Genomic DNA, 20,072 nt, shown 5'->3' with positions numbered 1-20,072 from the left:
CTACGTGAATGGAAGATAACAGGACATCTTTCGGCAAATTTAAAGACATTCATTTTATTTAGTTTTTCCCAATTCCAAGAGATTTAAAAATAGTCACATTAAAAAATGTGCGCATCCCTGTAGCCAGTATTTTGTAACACCCCCTTTCACAAAAACAGCTCCCTCATGATTCCTGTAGCCATTTAAGTCTTCCTATTCTTGCTTTAAACATACCACACACACACACACACACTTATTCCTTGTGGAAATGTTCTAACTCCGAGATTTAAAAGCAGAATTATTAAAGTATTCAAGTCTGGAAACTATATGTATGAACGTGGTAGATCATTTTGGAGGTACATTTCCAATAGTCAAATTGAAATATCAAAACTTCTTTTCAACTTCTACCTATTCCCTGACTGCGGGACATCAGCTTCTAGTATATGGTGATATTTAATTGTATCCATTACAATATCCATTAAATATGTTAAAACGAGAAGAAGCATTGTCATTTTTCATTAAACCTTTTCAGAAAAATGTGTTTAACTTTGCACCATGCAGAGCGAGTAAGTGTTTGTTCACTTAGATACTTTGAAACATACAATTTCACCACAGGGGCCCAAGTTTGCATATAACCGTAAGGGTGATATCAGGGGGGCACTATGGACTCCAGTGTTATTCCAACGAGGGGAAATGCATTATTTTGTCACTTCAAGTTGTCGCCACAGAAGCGACTGTAGTTGCTTTTCTAGTTGGAAAAAGTTTCTGTCTGACATCGCCTGTGGGATTAACCATTTTTGACTATGGTAGAAAATAAACTGTCATTCTAGCGCCAGCAATTCATTCCTACAGTTGAAATGCTCTTGGGATATGCACTGTGTCACAGAAAGATTAAACAATATTGCCGATATACAGTAGCACAGTGGTCAGCAGACCTGCCTCAGAGCTGGGGGGACAATTCTGACCTGGGCCCTGTGTGGTGTTTGCAAGTTCTCCACGTGCCTGTGTGTGTGTATATGTGTGTGTGTGTATATGTGTGTGTGGTAGGGATTAAAAATGTAAACTCCGATGGTGCACAGACTGATGTGAATGATTACATATTCTCTGTACAGCACTGTGTAATATGATTATAAATAAATATCAACAGCTACTGCGCTTTCAATACATAAAGAAAGTTGAGCACGGTCACGTGTGCACAAAAAACCGTGTGTTATAGCAGAGTTTGAGCGGTAACACTTGCTGCCTTGCTTTGGCCAGAAACTCATACTTTACCGATTAGCCGGGACAGTCCCGCTTTTAAGTTGACGCGACCATGGCGTGCTTTCACTGACTGACGCAAGCTTATTTCTACACACTTCATTACCAGCCATCAGTGCACATTTCATGACCAAAGCAACTGTGATAATATTTCCAAACTCTAAACTACTTCAGCTATTATTCAACTATAACACGCATGTCAAGCAAACAGAGTACAGTGGTGCATTGACCCCTTTGAAAATACACTCAATATTAGGAATAACCAATGAGTCCCCAAGCAAAAAACATTTACAGATGACCCCACTTAATTTGTGAGGAGGGCCTTTAAATTCCATTGCAGAGCGCTTTGGGGTATGGGGGAGGAAGGAAGAGCAATGGCATCTGTTCTATAGGCATTTGGCTGTCTCCTTACTGTTGCAGAAGGAAAGATGCCAAAAAGGCAGTTGTAAAGTTTCACTTTTTAAAATTGCTGGGAGGGAAATATTCTAAGAATGCAACCTTTTCTGAGGGTAAACTCTGCCTGGCTTCAAAGACATACAGTATGAAAAAACTCAGGACTAAAATCTGGGAAAACAGATAAGCTGTGCAATAGATGGACTTGCTCACGACCGATCAATCTTCCTTCCTAACACCTTAATATTCTAATTACCTCGATAAATTCAGACCGGGAGATCAAAAAAGTCAGTGTGGATATTTTATTAAACTTAGCTTCCCAATACCATCTACCACGTGATATATCCCTTTCACGGATATGAACGCTGAGAACAATCCTTTATAGAATATCAAAGCTGGAATGACACAATCCGATACCAACACACACCAAAGGTGTTGAGAACAGGAGATTACAGCAAAGTCTGATTTACATTCTTTTTTCCCTCGTTTGGATGTTGTTTCATTTTATCCCTCTACGTAAGCTATGAGCAAAAATCTAGAGGAATCAACTGCTACCCACTTTGCAATATTTTTGATCTTTTCCACACCTGACCACATGTATCCCTTGGTAACTGTAGTGAAATGTGACCTCTGCAATCAGACTTGCTAGCTACAAGAATACTTTATATATCCCTCCGTTAATATTTACATTAGACATACACAAAGAAATAGGTATATAGGCAATTAGCAAATAAAATATGTATCACACACTCACCGCCCACCCATTTCAGGTTAGTTTTCCTTTAATAAGTAAGATGGGCTGAACTGACAGGCCAACTGGTCTTTATTGGTGAATCACCTCCATGGAATGTTCACGTCTGTTAAAATGCTTATGTGCCATCACCCATAGTAACCTAACAATTAGCTTTCATGGATCGAATATACATTAATCTATGCAAGCCAGTGTTTGATTGGTTACAATGGATTCCTCCATGTGTGTAGTGTGTTAGTAAATACACCTGTATTTTTGCAGGAGGATCATAGCAGGAATGGCTACTACAACAACAAAAAAAGCTCCAGTCATTTGTCTCTTAAGCATCTAGAAGAAAATAGCTAAAATAAAGCATTATATACATTTTAACTACAAAGTAGGTAAATTTGAATAGAGAAAAAAAGTGTGACTAAACATACTGCTGAGCAGCAGAGTAGGAAGCTTTGTGAACAATGATGGGAAGGGACGACAAAGGAGCTAGCAAAGCTTTGTGGAAGTTTAATTATATAATATTTCCTGCTACAGAAGAAAATCTCAGAGCAAAACTAATACCTGTTGTGGTATCAAGGATCTGATACCAGTGGTATGAAATAGGGCTCACGCACACACATATGGCTGGAAAATGGGTTAAAAGGCAAACATTTTTTTTTCTTTAAATGCCTTCTTCCATGCAGTTACCATTTGTAGAAGTGCAAAACATCTGAATTTTTTTTACAGATAGCGCACATTATTGCATGAAAACTAGCTGCCTTTTAAAATTGGCATTAAACCTTTAGAACACAATTGTGGAAACAAGCCCATAAGAAACCATTCACTTTATTTTAATGTAATTCTCAAGCATTCATTAGTTCAGCGGTTCCCAAACTGTGCGCCACGGCTATCTGGGGTGCCGTGGCCAGGACCGGTGGTAATTTGGGTAAGTGAGGGAGGGGAATACTTGCTAATTACTTTGTCTTAGGGGTGTCATTAAAAAAAAATTATAGTGATCCTAAAGGTGCCTCGAACTGAGAAAGTTTGGGATCCACTGGATTGGTGGCTGAAATACCCATTAACAAGCGGGTAGTTGCAGCCTTAAAACAAAAAGACAATTTGTGAATTTACAGCGTATAAATAAGAAGATAGAACAGTATAATTTAAGGGAGCCATTTTAAAACTGAACATAGTTCCTAGTGAACCGATATTGAATCGGTTGGAACAATAATTTGGGGACAACTGATGGAACAAGAGGTCAGCTCAATTTTCTCAAATAGGCCAAAACCAAAACACAATGTGTGTCTGTGGCCAGTGTTATATAGGAAATAAACATAGCTTTAGTTTAAAAAGTCTATTAACTGCACATTTTATCTTAGGCTTCGCTATATTTCAGCAACAGCTACCTATTTTGTATCTAAAAAATAAAAAAAACAGTCAACCGATTTTTGGAAGTCATTTGTCAACAAAGTTCTACCACATTACCTCCTCCCAATCTCTGCTATTAGTAGTCACACAAACAACACACCTCCAATCATTCATGTTCTACCACTGTCGTCTTTAGAACAAACAAACACATTTACAAAGGAGGATACAGTTTCAAAAAACAAACACCGCCCTTCTGCCTGTCTTGTCTTTATCTTTGTGTCAACTTTAAGTAGAGGAATGTCTAAGCAGGTTGGTCAAGGTGAAGTGTGGTTGAGACTGACGTTTCCAAATTTCTCAGCTTTTACGGCTATGAAATAACAGGTCAAACAGGAGGTTTTATATTTCAATAAAATATTTCAATATATTGGTCATGGTAGACTTGGCCTATGTCATCAGTGATAAAAGCATTACTGGTTAATTTTTATGACATTATTATTGTAACATACAGCCCAAGACACTCCCAGAGCAGAGATTCATCACTCGGGTGTTATTTAACCAGTAATTAAATTTTTATCATTGTATCGTCAATCTTACATTTATCAAGACTCAATATCGCATTTGACACTGGGCAAAGGAAAGTAATAATAGGGAATATACACAGAAACAAGGCCAGTTTCTCGAGTACATATGGACAGACAGATCAGCCAACTGTCAAAGGCATTAACTGACTTATGAGCGTCACACGCTGCAATATCTGCAGCAGACGGTGGTGGTGCCAAAATAACAGTGATGCCCGATAATCTGATCATTATCAAACATGCCAGTAAATGTGATGGAAAAAAGTGACCTCTGAACAGCCAGGGTGTACAGTCATCTTCTGACCATACTGACAGGTCCTGGCTTCATCCGAGGTCATCCAGCCTCTTGACTTAAAGGGCCAAACTACACAATGTTGTCCAATGTGACTACGTACCTACTGTCGAAGTCAAACAATTGGATATGCTCATTTCAAATTAATATCTATCGATCTGATTGTCTATGTCTGAAGTTATGCAAATAGCATGCTACGGCGTGGAGGAGCGTAATTAACCACAACATGTGTGAACACTTATACACACATTTACATGAACACATACACTTCTAATAAGTTCATATTAAAAATAGTTGCATCACAGTTATTTATAAGGAAATGAAGCAGAGTTTATAGTTATATATGTTATGAATGTTATATACACTTCATTGAGATCTAAGGTTCAGGTTACAGGAAACATATTGTTTGGTATCATTCTAATTCCCTATTTATTCGCAGATGTCCGGTTCTATCGGCTAAGATATCGCTCCTTGCGTATGCAAGTTATGGATTATATGGAATAAATGATCAGAATTGTGTGTGTAATATAAATAGACCAGTTTGAACCAGAAGATTAGTATGCATCTTTTTGAGAGCTGACCCCCACCCTTGGAGGGCATCATTTGAACTGACCAATGACCTGCATTACACTGGACCTTCCTGAAGCCTGAACCTATAGAAACATGGCAAATCATCTGTATTGTTTTCACTGTATCACTGACTCTATATAAGCAGGAGCTCTGGGCCCAGCAGACACTCTTCTCAACCAAAGAACTTCAGGACTGAGTGACTATGCTGGATCCAGAGCACCTGCGTATATAATCGGCTGTACTTATATTATTGAATTGTTACTCTGCTGCTTTTTGCTATTAAATCGCATTGTGCTTTGGAACCACACCATTTGAAGTGAATCATCATTGGACAGCGACCAGACGTACATAACACTACATAATTTGGGCCAAGCAACAGGATCAGCGATATATGCGGCCACTACTGGGTAAAACAACGAAAACTATCCGTCATGTTGCTTTCATTATATCAAATAAGGCATTCATGTCAGAAGGAGTTTGGCTTGGAAAGTATTGCTTGGCAATGTAAAACAACCATTCAACTACATTACCATGGTAATTTGGCCACAGAGGAGCTATATACTAATGTGGTCTAGGATTGATACTTAATCTAAAGCACAAGTTAATGGCATGATAACTATAAATGTGAAATTTCCCATGCATTGAAAGAGCTCCCATCAAATTTATATACCAAAAGCAGCCAACTGTCACCTGTTGTCCTCAGTTAGCTGCCAACTTTGGTCGAAGAGCGGCTGACTGCAGTGCCCTTGAAAGGGTCCTACTACCAGGAAGTCCGCTGTCAGAATAGATAATTCTGTAAAATATATTCAGTTCTGATAAGCTCCTGAAACAACTAACATGTTCATCAATAAAATAGAAGCTTCCATCATGATGGAGTTACCGGAAATATGCAGACAAACATAGAAGTATAGGTTGGACAAATTCTATGTTTCAGTTATTAACACACATAACTGCAAATGTCCATAGTCTCACCTAGGTAGACTACCAGCAATCATACAAGTTCCTGGCCACTAACAAAGTAACGGTATTTCTGAAGGTTTGCACAGCTGTCCCAACCAAAAGGATTTCTGTTTATTGAAGAGAGAAACATGCTACTTACTGGAAGTGCTAAGTGGATTGCAAGTGCAAAACCACATGTTATTTAAAAAAACAAAACAATAAAAAAACAAACACTATTTACAGTTGTATATGTAAAATGACCATTACAATTAAAAAAAACAGTTGACATAGACTAACATTCAATTCATACCGAGATAGAAATCTAAGTCTATGACATTGAATGCAATCTAAGCTAAATTCAACGCTTTCTAAAGTGCATAAAAAAATAGGGTTTTCCTTCCAAAGGAGAAGACTGTTAGTGGCATGGCTCCTGTCACAATGTTAGCAACAAACCAATGGAATGTAGACAACACATGCCTTTTATGAAGCATCTAATCCCAACAGATATATTAATATTGCTTTCAATTAGGTTGAGAATCTACGACTGTTTTCTTAGTCTCCCTTCTGTGGGATGTGTGCATGTTCAGCAAGTGCGTACAGAGGCGAAGAGAACTTGCACACACATCTGCCTCTGTTAAAAGGAAATTACAGCAAAGCAACAAGCTGCTCCCACTGATAATGAATTTTGTATTTATGATCATAAATGTAGATAGAAAGTACTAAAATGTAATCAAATGCCTACATCAGGTTTGGACAACCCATGGCTCTCCAGGCTAGGGCTCACAGTTCTGCAACAGCTGGAGAGCCACTGGAAAGAATACCATACACAATATATCAGAGGACATACACTGTTCCTTTACATCCTAGAACATTTCTTATATTGTATGTAAAGATTGTAAAATTAAAGGCAGACCTGTATTTGTTGTTAAATGCAGTAGAAGATCAGTCTGAGCTACTGATCCGGAGAAGACGGTTTGCACTCTACTGATTTAAAGATCACAGATCAGATACTGCATTAAGATGCGTCACTAAAAAAAGAGAGTCTAATGCGCACATTAGATTCATGCATTTTACCAGTACATGTGCCCTTAGAGAAAAAAATAAATAAGTCCCACTTGCTGAAATGAGTTTTTCAATAGACAAGAATAACCTTGTCAGGTAATGTGGGGGAAGGGGCTAACCTGTGTGACCAGCAGGCGCGTGCACACCCCCCCCCCCCCCCCCCCCCAAGATGAATGGAGTAAGCAGAATTTTCAGCGAGTTTCTCTTATGTCTTGTTTCATACAGAATGTAACATGAGAAATACTCTATCTGAACAAGCCCTTAATGGTCTGTCAATGTGTGAACAATTAAGAAATATATGATCAGCCAAACAATGCGCTTGTAATGTATCCGTATACTGGAAGTGACCGTTTCAGTAGAGTAGTAATTGGAGTGGCATAAAAAAAACCTCATGTAACTGCAAAAATGTTGTAATTAAGTAGATAAAACATGTACTGACCTATAAAAGTAAAACAAAACGAAGAGTTTATATCACCGTAATCTTCTGTTGGTGTATTATGTTTTATCTATGTTAAATACTTTGTTACATTTCTTTAAAAGAGAGACAAGATTCATGATGGAAGGGACTATTTTGCTCAGGAAACTTTCACCAAGGCAGCGTCCCCACATGTAAAGGTTAGGAGACAGATTTAGGAATTCACATCATATCTTTAGTTTAGAAGACACTCAGTTCTGTGAGTGTCTTATCTTTAGAAGACAGTACAAGGGCACTGCAGAGAGGTCATTGTTGGGCTACTTCTGAGTGTTGACTGTAAATTCAGATTTTTGTGTTGTTCAAAGCAGACGCTTCCAACACATACTGTATTCCCCCATCCCAGCAGATTCTTATCACTGACTGAAGGAAAGCACCATAATAACAGAATACAATAAGTGGTAATTAAATCTAAAATAAAATTTGGTATGATAAAAAGGAATCTTGTATCAAATATACTGACGGCCACATATGTGCAATACAGCACTGCGGTCTGATCGCATCTGTGAGCAATTTGCTTATATACGTGTTGGACATAACCACATAGATCTGGTCATTAAGATGTTAGGCTGAACAGCCAGATCACAATATTTATCATAGTACCTGCATATTATGAAGCGCTTTACAGAGAGAATATCTTATCCTCATCAGTTCCTGTCCCGGTTACACGATTTAAGCGGTACACTCTCTACCCACCCATTTCACTTTAAATACAACAAGTACTTCCTGAAGAGACATTCATCCTAATTAGCCCTTATTTCAATGGTCCTACTGCAATCCATTAAATTTAACAAATAGATATAATAATGCTGATAAAAGACTACAAAGTATGAAAAAGCAAGCTGTAATATCTTAAAGAGTTAATAGCATTTCAAAATATACATGAAAAACATGCACGAGTATATAAAAAAAGAAATATGTCCAAGATAACGATTTCATCATGAGGGGGGCATTAGTTTCTATGAACACAAGATGTCTTATCTATCATTGGAGGACACTGCAAGGAACCTTCTCAAAGGTTAAAAAAGGCTGAAAACAGGGGACTATAGATTGTTTTAATATTTTCTATATAATGGAATGCAAGGTGAAAGGTCTTGAAGCCACCAATCCGTTCAGTTTGTTAAAGCACAGTTCATAGCATTAAGCATGGTGACTCAATGTTTAGACAATGTACTCTTCCGTGCCAAACCACATGATCCTATTTTGTTGCCTCCTGTGAAGGCCACCATTTTGGTCACAAGTCCACATGCACAAAAGGTTCACTCCCCCACAATTATGTCGGTCTATGAAGTTTACTTGATGAAGAGCAGTATTCAGACTAGGTTTTTTTTTATACTACAGTAGGGGTCAAAAAAAAATAAAAAAATAACAAAACAAAACACATGGGTAAACGAGGGACACCAAGCATATTAAAAGCAACACAAGTGTGTCTCAGGCGTTACTGGAGCAAATAACATCCCGGCATGGTCAAGTATAAAATGACTGGACTGCCCTGGTTGCTTAGAATTATGGCTACTGCAGGAGACTTTGAAATAAATGGGAAAGTACACGTGTGGCATGACCTGGAGGAACTCTATAGCCTGAGTGCTTCTTTCCAACAAAGAATGTTCCGACGGTTCCGTAATGATGTGCAGTGTAGTCATTCCTGTAGAAGGCAAGGTCACTGCTAGTTATTTCTTAATGGTACCGAGTGAGCACCTTCACCCCAGCATCTCTTTCATGATTGGAGGATGTCTTCCAGGAGGACAATGCCCTCATCCATAGCACTTGTAGCTGTCCAATGCTCTGACTTGCATGACACTCAAATTATCAATCAGTCATGGCCATTGCTGTCACCAGATCTTAACCCAGTCCAGCATTTAAGGGGTTTTCTAGAACAGTGTTGGCTAACCTGTGACACTCCAGATGTTGTGAAACTACAAGTCCCAGCATGCTTTGCCAATATATAGCAGCTTATTGCTAGTAGGGCATGCTGGGACTTGTAGTTTCACAACACCTGGAGTGTCACAGGTTAGCCAACACTGTTCTAGAACAATGCCCAAGACAGATATTTTGCACTAGGCGATATCTGAGAGACTTTAGTGTGAAAGAATGCTGCTGTCTCTCTCTTGCACAATTCCAGACATTGGTAGATTCAATGTCTTGGTGCATACTGGTGACCTATTGCCCACCTCCGGTATGTTTCCCAATATGCTACCATTTCAACACAATTCATTTTTTGAAGTTAATGTGTGTTTCCACACTCATGCTGCCTGCTGCTACATTTCCCATGATGCCTTGCTATTTGTCACATGACTAAACAATAAATATAAGTACACTTCTATAGTGTGGAAATAGAAAAACAAGACGCTCCCATATTTTAATTATTAGCCACATCACCACAGGAGAGTTCTTTCCCCTCACTGGAGGCAAAACAATCCTGTGACGGTCACCTGTCTATCTGCCTAGAGGCTCCTTCTGAGAGATACATGAAACCGGACTAACAAGCTTCCAGATTTATAGATATATTTTTTTTTTTAAATATCTGACAGTCAAAAAAAAACAAAAAACCCAAAACAAAACATGTCTTGAGACTAATCGAGAGAACTCAACAGAGCCTTCAAGGACTGCGAGATACAGAGTAAGGTTGGATATACATTACAGAAAATTTCTCCCAATGAGATTTGATTAACGATTAAACGAATGACAGAAAGCCTTGATCAGTATGCAGATTCATGTGTACACATTATACAACATTTACCTTTAGATCTGTGCTCTTCATCTGTCATAACCATCAGCTGAAAAGTCTGTAACTCTGTAAACTCTACAGAGAACTGGTCGCGAGTGCGTACACTCTGCAGAATTGGGACATCGTTGAACTAGATTTTTAGTCTGCTTATGAAATTAAATCAGATACGACGTATTGCGGAAAGATAATCGTTCAGCGTTAGAATGTACACACTAACGCGATATAAGGACATACGGTTATTTATTGTGTGACTGGCCGATATGTGGGTGAAAACCCTGTAGTGTGTAACCAGCCTAAGAATCCTCCTCAGAGCCAAAGTAACACTTCCAATCCTTATCACAAGTTTATTTGTCTTTCTTCTTGGGAACTTATTAAGAAGCACAATACATGAGAAGCACAATAACATTTAGTACAAATCACTATCAGATCATAAATCAGTGTTCACTTGCATGCTTTCCAATACAGTTATTTCTTACAAGAATAAACAAGATCAGGAACCACTGCATAAAAATAGATTAAACAAGCGATGGGCTGGTATACCTTGCAGATTACTGATCAAAGCCATCATCTGATTGGTTGGTCAACCCCTTGCATAACCAACATAAACTGAAAGTGGAAACAAATCCTCAATATTCAATTGTTAGAATACATCTGTGCTCTTATCTTCATGAAAACGGCTATTTTTGTTAACCACACATCAAGTTGTCACAGACACCTGCACTGACCTCACAGACATATTTATGGGGTACTTCAGGTTGTCAAATTAAATCAATATAACGGTTTAATGCAGTGGTTCCTAAACTGTGCGCCACGGCTCCCTGGGTTGCCACGGCCAGAGCCGGTGATAGGCAAGTTGGGAACTACTTGGTAATAATTTGGGCTTATGGGCAGCACAGTGGCCTAGTGGTTAGCACTTGTGCTTCGCAGCAATGGGGTCATGAGTTCGATTCCCGACCATGGCCTTATCTGTGTGGAGTTTGTATGTTCTCCCTGTGTTTGCGTGGGTTTCCTCCGGGTGCTCCGGTTTCCTCCCACACTCCAAAAACATACTGGTAGGTTAATTGGCTGCTATCAAAAATTAACCCTAGTCTCTACCTGTCTGTCTGTCTGTATGTGTGTGTCTATATTAGGGAATTTAGACTGTAAGCTCCAATGGGGCAGGGACTGATGTGAATGAGTTCTCTGTACAGCGCTGCGGAATTAGTGGCGCTATATAAATAAATGATGATGATGATGATGATGATGATGGGTGCTTTGAAAAACAATTATGGAGACCCTATGGGTGCTTCAAACTGAGAAATTTAAAATTCACAGGTTTAATGCATTGCAGAACTGTATAAAAGACCAACTATACAGGCTATTTTATATACCACCAATACACTTCACAGGTACCTGGGAAATGTTTACACATGCGGAGCCCAGGTCATTCCTGCTTTATTGTCACATCTGTTATAACTTGTAAGACATGTTTAAAATACCTGCTGTTTGTTTATTACAGATAAAGGCCCCTTTCTTTGATTACATTTATTTTTTTAACTTATTACTGAGAATAAGAGCTATATATGGTCCTTTAGAAGTTTAGAGGGCCACTCCTGAAATACATCAGGCTGCCTATCACTGCCCTTATTTACTTTGGTTTTCCACTAAAAGGGATACCACATATTACAGGGTTATAAAGGTTTTAAATAATCAAAATCCAGTTTTATTAGACAGAATGAATAAATCTGGCCTGTAGGTAACCACTACCTGCATATGTCAGCATCAGCTGTCCTAAAATGGAAGGGAACACCTTTATATTGCAAGGTAATGGTTTGGCCCAATGCCTGAATAACCTTGTCTGTGCAGTTTGATGATCCACAGGTCAAATTACTCTGCTCTGAGATCTACTTGTTTTGTTCCAATCAAACAGACAAACCAGGCTGCAATGCTTGTCTTTATTTAGACTTGTCAGAGGCAGATATTAAAAGCAACCCATTTGTTTTTCTCCAAAGAATATATATTTTCACTGGGGTGAAATCTATCAGAATACAAATCTGGATTATGGTGGCAATACTTCTCTATACAGGCATAATTTCATGGTATATTTCTGCAATAACCATACATTTAAAAAGTATTTTCAAAAAGTCATAAAAATCTAGAAATGTCTACATTATGTTACTGCTCATGTTAGGGATTTGTGTTTCTTTAAAGAGCACCTATCACTATTAGATTATGTATCAATTTAATAGTAATTGAAGACAAATGCACCAATATTTTTCCCGTTCCATCTCCATTCGAGAGCATCTGACCAGAAGTTACTGGCGTGTAGTTCAGGGGTGAACATGCCAACGCCTTTGCTAGGCAGAACTTTGTCTCCACAGTGTCACCTCTTCCCATTAAACGTTAGTGCTCTGAGATCACGGACATAGAGCAGTGAGGCCGGTAGTAGAGAGACTGAATGCTACCCAGTAGATATTTAACATATTGAGCATAAGTTCCATAATAATCTGAAGGATGGATGGGAAGAATTGGGCATTACACTTATCAATTTCTAATTTATTAGAATTACCACTGCCCCATTTATGACCGTTCCTCTTTAACACACCAGCAAAGTTTTCACAGATGTATCAAAACTTTGGAAAAAATATACAATGAACACACAGGTGAATGAAATAAGTGCAAATGCATGTCTTGCTTTTTAACAAATGTCAACATTTGAACATTTCCTTGACTCTACTAGTTCATTCTGTAAAGGACAAAGGTTTATATGTCCTGTAACAATGATTATATGAGAAAATCAGCAGCTTGTTGACTTAAACTTTGATACATTATAGAACATTGCTATATCAAGCAAATCCTTTCTTACCTGCCTCAAAAGCCACTCCCCATACATTAGCTGATGCAAGCAAATAGTGCAGGAATTAAATCTCTACTTGGAGGTTACATGACTGTATGCCTTCAGGGCTAGTATCAGGCAAGATGTTTGAATATACTAAATCTTAACATGTTTGTCAAAGGGATTGCTTCACTGACTGGCGGTGATAACTGATTCATCATGGATACTAGAATTTGCAATCTTTCTAAATAAATAAATAATAAAAAAAAAATATGCCACCAAAAACGTACAGGTCAAGAAGTGGTCAGATGGCAACCATATATGCCATTGAAGCTTGGAGTTGTACTATCACAAATCTTTTTCTTAAGTTTGTCAAACTGGGAAGGTCCACTTCCCAGTTTGGCACCTCAAAATGCTATCTGTATAGGCTTCCAAAGGGCTATAATTTCAGATTCTGCAACTAGCTGACAAAGCACACAGAACATTGTACAAGTTAATATTTACTGACCAAACACTTCCAATAGAGATAGTCTCATCACAAATGTTATCCTACTTTACAACCGGATCAGGGCTTTGATGTTTCTCCAATATAAAGCTCAGCAATGTTGTAAAATGTTAACATAGAATATAATTCTACAAAGTGACAAACAGGGAAGCCCAATTCTGACAGAAAAATAACCTGTGCTCCCTCCCTCTAAGCATTTTTTGCAATCCATCATGAAAAAGCAATCTGTGCCTCCTTAATAATGGCCACTGATCAACTTCTTTTTGCAGTTGCTTCCTAACTAAACAAATATCTTGCATCAACTCTTTTAAACAGTGTTGTGTTATATACAGATGTATCAGTAAGTGCTAATTTGACCACATAACACATCAACATTAGTCATATTTTTTGCCATAACACTTAAAGAGAGCGATTCAATTAATTGCACGTTGCCTCACACTTTATACTTCTGTGTGGAATGTTCCAAGAGAAATTCAGTTACAAACCCTACGGTAATGATCGCGAATGAACATAGGGCTTAATTCGTTAATTTTTGCTCAAAGGCATCTCGGATCTACTTTATTGCCCACAAATTAAATTGATCCATGTAAAGAGGTTGTACACTACACCCCTGCTTTAAATGTGAATTGTGTTTTTTGTCAATGATCAAAGGGAGAAGTGTGAAAAGAGAAGTTGCCACATCAGAAGCTTATGATTGGTCTTTCTGAGCCTTTTAGCCATGTATTTATACTATCACGTATGACATTTCTACTCCTAATAACAGACAACTGAATTGTATTTAGCGTTCAGCTCTGTGTCCTATCCCAATGACAATGAAATTAAATTTTGATTAACTAAAATACATGGCTGAAAAGCACAAAGATAGCAAAAAAGGAAAAACAATGTACTGTTATTAGTTTGTAGACCCCATGTGCCTGAATAGTGGATGTCCCTTTGCCATTTATCCTATATTAACTTTACATTTACATAGTGGAATTTACCTTCCATTCACAAGTAACTAGCCATGCTAAATTTGCCTAATATTCAGTATATCTACAATACGCCTGATAATGATACCAGCCTAAGTCACTAAACTCATATTTACAAAAAAGTTTTAATCCTATACATATATTCTTAGCCTTTCAAGAGTCATAAAAAACCTATAGAGTATCAGAAGTTGTGCAATACTTTTACTGCCCTTTTTCTTTTTACCCCAACATTCCCACTGAACTGTGTGTACTTCAACCCACTTTCTGCTGGCAGGACAGACAGAAAAACATAATGCACACACTTCTAACCAACAAATGGCTCAGACAGCTGTTCTCCATAACCCTTGTGATCATGTGTTGGTGATTAACATAGCTACTTTACACAGCTGCCCTTATGCTCCTTTTAGATGTATCCAACTTTAATATTTCAGAGTACATCAGTGTAACCAGTTCACTGCACAGAACTATCATAAATCTACTGCAGACCTATTATACATTTTAAATAAAAAGTATTTACTGAACTTGGGTCTTTAGTGTACAAGATACTTTGACATATATAATGACTGACCGTAGAAAAATCACAAGGCAATTGTTGATGTTGCACTTTTATTTCACAATATAAAGAACTCCCAATCATGAGCTGTAAAAAAAAAACCAAAAAACCATCCTTCATTATTTAATTTTGCTTTGATGGTTTTCCCTGCAGTATTGTGTCTTACTGTTTTACTGACAGCAAAGTGCACACATGGAGCAGACGAGAATTAGTTCACTGCTGAATCAAAACACAGACTGTTTATCCAACAAGAGTTGTCTGAAAACCAGCTGTTTGGTTTACACATAAAATCAGCAAAAAGAAAGAAATAGATAAGAATCATAGATGCAGCCTCTGTAAAGCTATAAAAAACAATAAATTGAAGGTGAGGAAAGAAAAATCTGTACATTACATAGCATGGAAGGTGTCATGATCACACCATGAACCAAAATTAACTAACTTTACTAGTTGTTCAGACTATGTATTAATATTAACAATTCAAACCAATCTTTTGCAACATACACAAATCCCAACTAAATATATATATATATATATATATATATATATATATATATATAATGTACAGTTTCCTGTTGTGGTCTCATGTAAGTGTTTGACTGAATGGGGTCATACATTTCTGTGGAAGAATGTTAATGTCCAGTGTTAGGCATGTCTCAAATTCCATGCAAAAAAATGTTAGGCACAAGAAATCATTCATTAACACTTGGTATCATGTGATGATTGTGCATAGCTGTAGTGTCACTGGAGCACAGATCTAACATACCCTTTGGTGGTATGATGGGTCCCCCACTAAATGACACATTTTGGGGTATCTTGTGTATTGCTGTAGTGTCACAGGAGCACAGATCTAACATACCCTCTGGTGGTATAATGGGTCCCCCACTAAATGACACATTTTGGGGTATCTTGTGTATTGCTGTAGTGTCACAGGAGCACAGATCTAACATACCCTCTGGTGGTATAATGGGTCCCCCACTAAATGACACATTTTGGGGTACCTTGTGTATTGCTGTTTTTGGATCACTCAGCTGTGTGTCACAGAACTACATCTCTGCACTATGACTATACAGTAGGCAGCTGTGTATGCTGATGCACCAGTCCATGCTGGTCTATGTGTGTCATGTACAGTATGGTCCATAGGGGACTACAGCCCTAGTGACATACTCCCAGTTAGCCCAGAGCTGGCTGAACAGGTTGCATGGTCTCCACACACTGCATTGTCCCCCTGCTCCCTCCTTTGTTATGGAAGTTTCCTCGGACACGCCTGGCAGACATTCTCACCTTCATATCGTTCATAATGGTCTGGAAGAGTCCTCCCAGCGCGCTGCATTCCTTCTCCATGCCCGCGTCCATGTTACGGTGCTCCGGGCAGAGCACCACCCCCAGCTCTCTACGTGTCCGGTGTGCGGGCTCCTGCCGGCAGATCACCACTGATAATACGAGCGGAGTGCTCTCACTCTGATCTCATGCCGCTGCAATGCACTGGAGCGGGGAGGGGAAGACCTGGCTTCGGGAATACGCGGCTTACGCAACGGCGCAGGGCCCCCTGCCGGCCACACACGTTGCCAACGGAGACCAGGCACCGCCTTCCTCCACAGACACCTCCCCAATTTCCCCACAAACCACGCCCCCGATTTACTTTCCCGCCTCTATAGGCTCTCTCCACGCCCTCGACTCAGGATATACATAACGTCTGGAGAGACAGAGGGGGAGGGAAGTAGCGAGTTACGTCACACAATAAGAGGCGTGGCTTTCATTGTGACGTGACCAGGTTTCTGTACAAGTTGCCAACTCTGCTTTGAGAAATCAGTTGCGGGTTTGCCCTCCAGTAATATGGTCGTACGTAGAGAGAGGGGCGGAGCTCTGCGTGCAAAGGCGGGCTTGTAGCCACGCCCACAGGTGTGAGAGCGACGCGTTCAGCTCAGGTATTAACTGGTATAGACATGTCTTTATATATATATGTATATATATATGTATATATATATATGTATATATGTATATGTGTGTCCTTGCAGGGTATGATCCGGGAGGAACTATATGGGAAATATGTGAATGACGGATCCACTTAGGTTTCATTTAATAGCACCTAAATACATAAGTTGTGCCACCTGTTGTTTAGTGTGCTGTATATATCATGGGGTAAAATTCCTTCTACTTAATTTAAAACCTAATCGTAGGTTCAGGTTGGAAAATATGCCCTTTGCGCAGAATACCAAATTTGCATTTATTGTTAGCCAATGCATTTGTTTATCCATTAAGGGGTCTTGTAAATCTGTTTTTCGGGGCTTTACCGGTGAAATCCATATGTATTAATCTAGCATAGCGATATCTGCTGCTTTGCACCCATTAGCGTTTTTCTGAGCACTCCCCATAACAATGTATGGGGAGTGCTCAGTAACGCTATGTATGAAAGTGTGGCAGGTGAAGTATTTCTCTTTTTTTGCATGTTAATGTAAGCCGTCTGATGCTGGCGCCGTCTGAAGCTGGCGCCGTCTGATGCTGGCGCAGTCTGATGCTGGCGCCGTCTGATGCTGGCGCCGTCTGATGCTGGCGCCGTCTGATGCTGGCGCCGTCTGATGCTGGCGCCGTCTGATGCTGGCGCCGTCTGAAGCTGGCGCCGTCTGAAGCTGGCGTACATTAACATAAGTGAAACATTTCACTGAAATCAGCTCTGCTCCGAAGAGCAGAGCTGCACAGCGCATGTGTGGAGGGATCACATGATCCCTCCATGTCACATGCCTCTGGTTCCTTCAGACAGGGATCTCTGCGCATGCCCAAGGTTACCGGTCTGCGTATGCGCACAGGGATTGAAAGAGGGACGATCAGCACCGCACAGGGAGGAAAATCCAGTGAAAGGTAAGTGAAACACTTCACCGGAGCAGCCGTTTTTCGGAACGCCTGTTCCTGTGTTGATTTTTAATACTTATGAGAAACTTTTCAATCCGCATCTATGCGATGAGGATTGAAAAGTTTCTACAGAAAAAAAACGAAGGGTCATAAATAGACCCCCAAGTGAGCTGCAATGGCTCTCAATGAATGCAAGATCGTTCCTTGCTGTGCACTTTTCTGCGCAAAGTGCAAATTTTTAATTCTGGACCTATGGTTATGTTTTAAATTAAGCCTAGTAGAAGGATTTTTACTCCATTATAGGAACACCCTTATGACATGACCGTTGTTCAGGCTAAACAATTCAAGGTAGGCTTATTTCTGGGCAGAAGATAAGGTAGTGGAGGTTTGCTCTCAGACCAGGATAAAGCCTGTCATGTATTACAGGCTGTGGTGGGTTAATGTCAGGTGGGGCCCTGGGTAGTTTTTACATAATGCCCCCTGCTGGAATCTGGCCCTCACTGCAGGTGTGTTGTGTCCTAAATAATATACTTTTGACATAGGTGGGTATTCAATTGACTGCAATTTTTTTTTTTTATTTGTTTTATTTTTTTACACCGCGTTAAGTCATTTTAGCGTTTTGTTTGTTTTTTTGGGGGGGGGTTTTTTCATCATTTTCGAGTCGGTTAACTTTAAATGCGGTTCAATTCCATTTTTAACACTCCTTTTTTTTTCATGAAACGATCCTCTCTCCCTCCAGTAGAAGGTCTATTGAAAGTATAGGGTGTGCGAGAGGCAGCCACGTTAAAAGCTATTCAATTGTTTTTGTTTGCTGTTTTATCTCGCACCTCTTTGGGGTGTGATTAAAAATAAATAACCTAAGAAAAGTATTTGAAATAATGAAAAAAATAAAAATAAACTAGGTTTATCAGTAATGCCTAACATGGAAAAGTTGATTTTCTTATGAAAAAATAATGGGGGGGAAACCATAATAAAAATCACTAATATATTCATGTATGTTTTTGGTACATATATGTATGTACTAATGTGTTTTGACATTGTATAGATGATTCTATAGTAAAAAATAGTTAAATAAAAAATATGCTAAAGAAGTACTGTGACGTAGATATTATCAATAATAAATGGTTGTGTAATGCAATCTAATGTATGAAAATGTATGCCAATCCTTTTTTTTTTTTTTTTTTTTGTTTTGTTTTGTTATACATGACCACGTTAAACACTCCCCTAAAACTTGCAAACACAATGATTAACGTGCGGGGGAAGCGTTCCCTCTTTTTCAATCGAATTCCACGAGTTTTCACGCTGTTACCTAAAAACGGTTGCTATAACAGTTGAAAATCCATGGGAGATTTTATTTTTATTTTTATTTTTTTTTTTTACGTTGCGAGGAAGAAAAAAAACTTGCGGTCAATTGAATACACCTCATAGTTCGTTGAGACTCGTCATCGTTTATTTGTATGGTACCACAGATTTCATACTGCCTGACATTATAGTGCAAATAAGACAAATGGAAACAGTAGACTTGATAACATGTACATGAGTACAGAGCAGAATAATGGCTGCATGAGACATAGGGTAGAGAGCTTACATTGCTTTAAAGCCAGCAGGATATAGTGTGTCAGTATTTTATTTAAATGAAAAGTCTTGTGAAAAATGGCAGAAATGTGGAACTTCTTGCTTTGCAGTTTCTGTTTTTAGCTAGAGGGAAGGATGGCATCTGAGGTAGGGTACTGACATATTTGTGATTAGGGTATATTTACTAAACTGGAGTTTGAATAATTGGAGATGTTGCCTATAGCAACCAATGAGATTAGTTATCATGTATTTAGTACATTCTACAAAATGATAACTAGAATCTGATTGGTTGCTATAGGCAACATCTCCACTTTTTCAAACCCGCAGTTTAGTAAATATACCCCCAGGTGGCATTCCTTGATTTCAGGCATCACATGCTAGAATATTACAATAATTCCATTTGGGGGCTGCTGCAGGTCCTTCAAACCTGGTAAAAATAAACATTTAAAT

General features: G+C 38.9%; 1 protein-coding gene across 2 annotated transcripts in view; it reads right to left on the bottom strand.

Moving 5' to 3' along the window:
* Nucleotides 1-16,745, bottom strand: part of LOC142094877 (protein MTSS 1-like) — a 93,694-nt gene extending 76,949 nt beyond the window's left edge. For both annotated transcript variants that reach the window (XM_075177462.1, XM_075177463.1), the window contains exon 1: nt 16,482-16,745. In XM_075177462.1, coding sequence (XP_075033563.1) covers nt 16,482-16,553 — 72 coding nt within the window. In that variant the 5' untranslated portion in view covers nt 16,554-16,745. The remainder of the gene's footprint in view (nt 1-16,481) is intronic.
* Nucleotides 16,746-20,072: the final 3,327 nt, after the last annotated feature.

Source organism: Mixophyes fleayi, chromosome 6 (assembly GCF_038048845.1).
Source record: "Mixophyes fleayi isolate aMixFle1 chromosome 6, aMixFle1.hap1, whole genome shotgun sequence".
Lineage (NCBI taxonomy): Eukaryota > Metazoa > Chordata > Amphibia > Anura > Limnodynastidae > Mixophyes > Mixophyes fleayi.
This window is presented reverse-complemented; position numbering and strand designations above follow the sequence as displayed.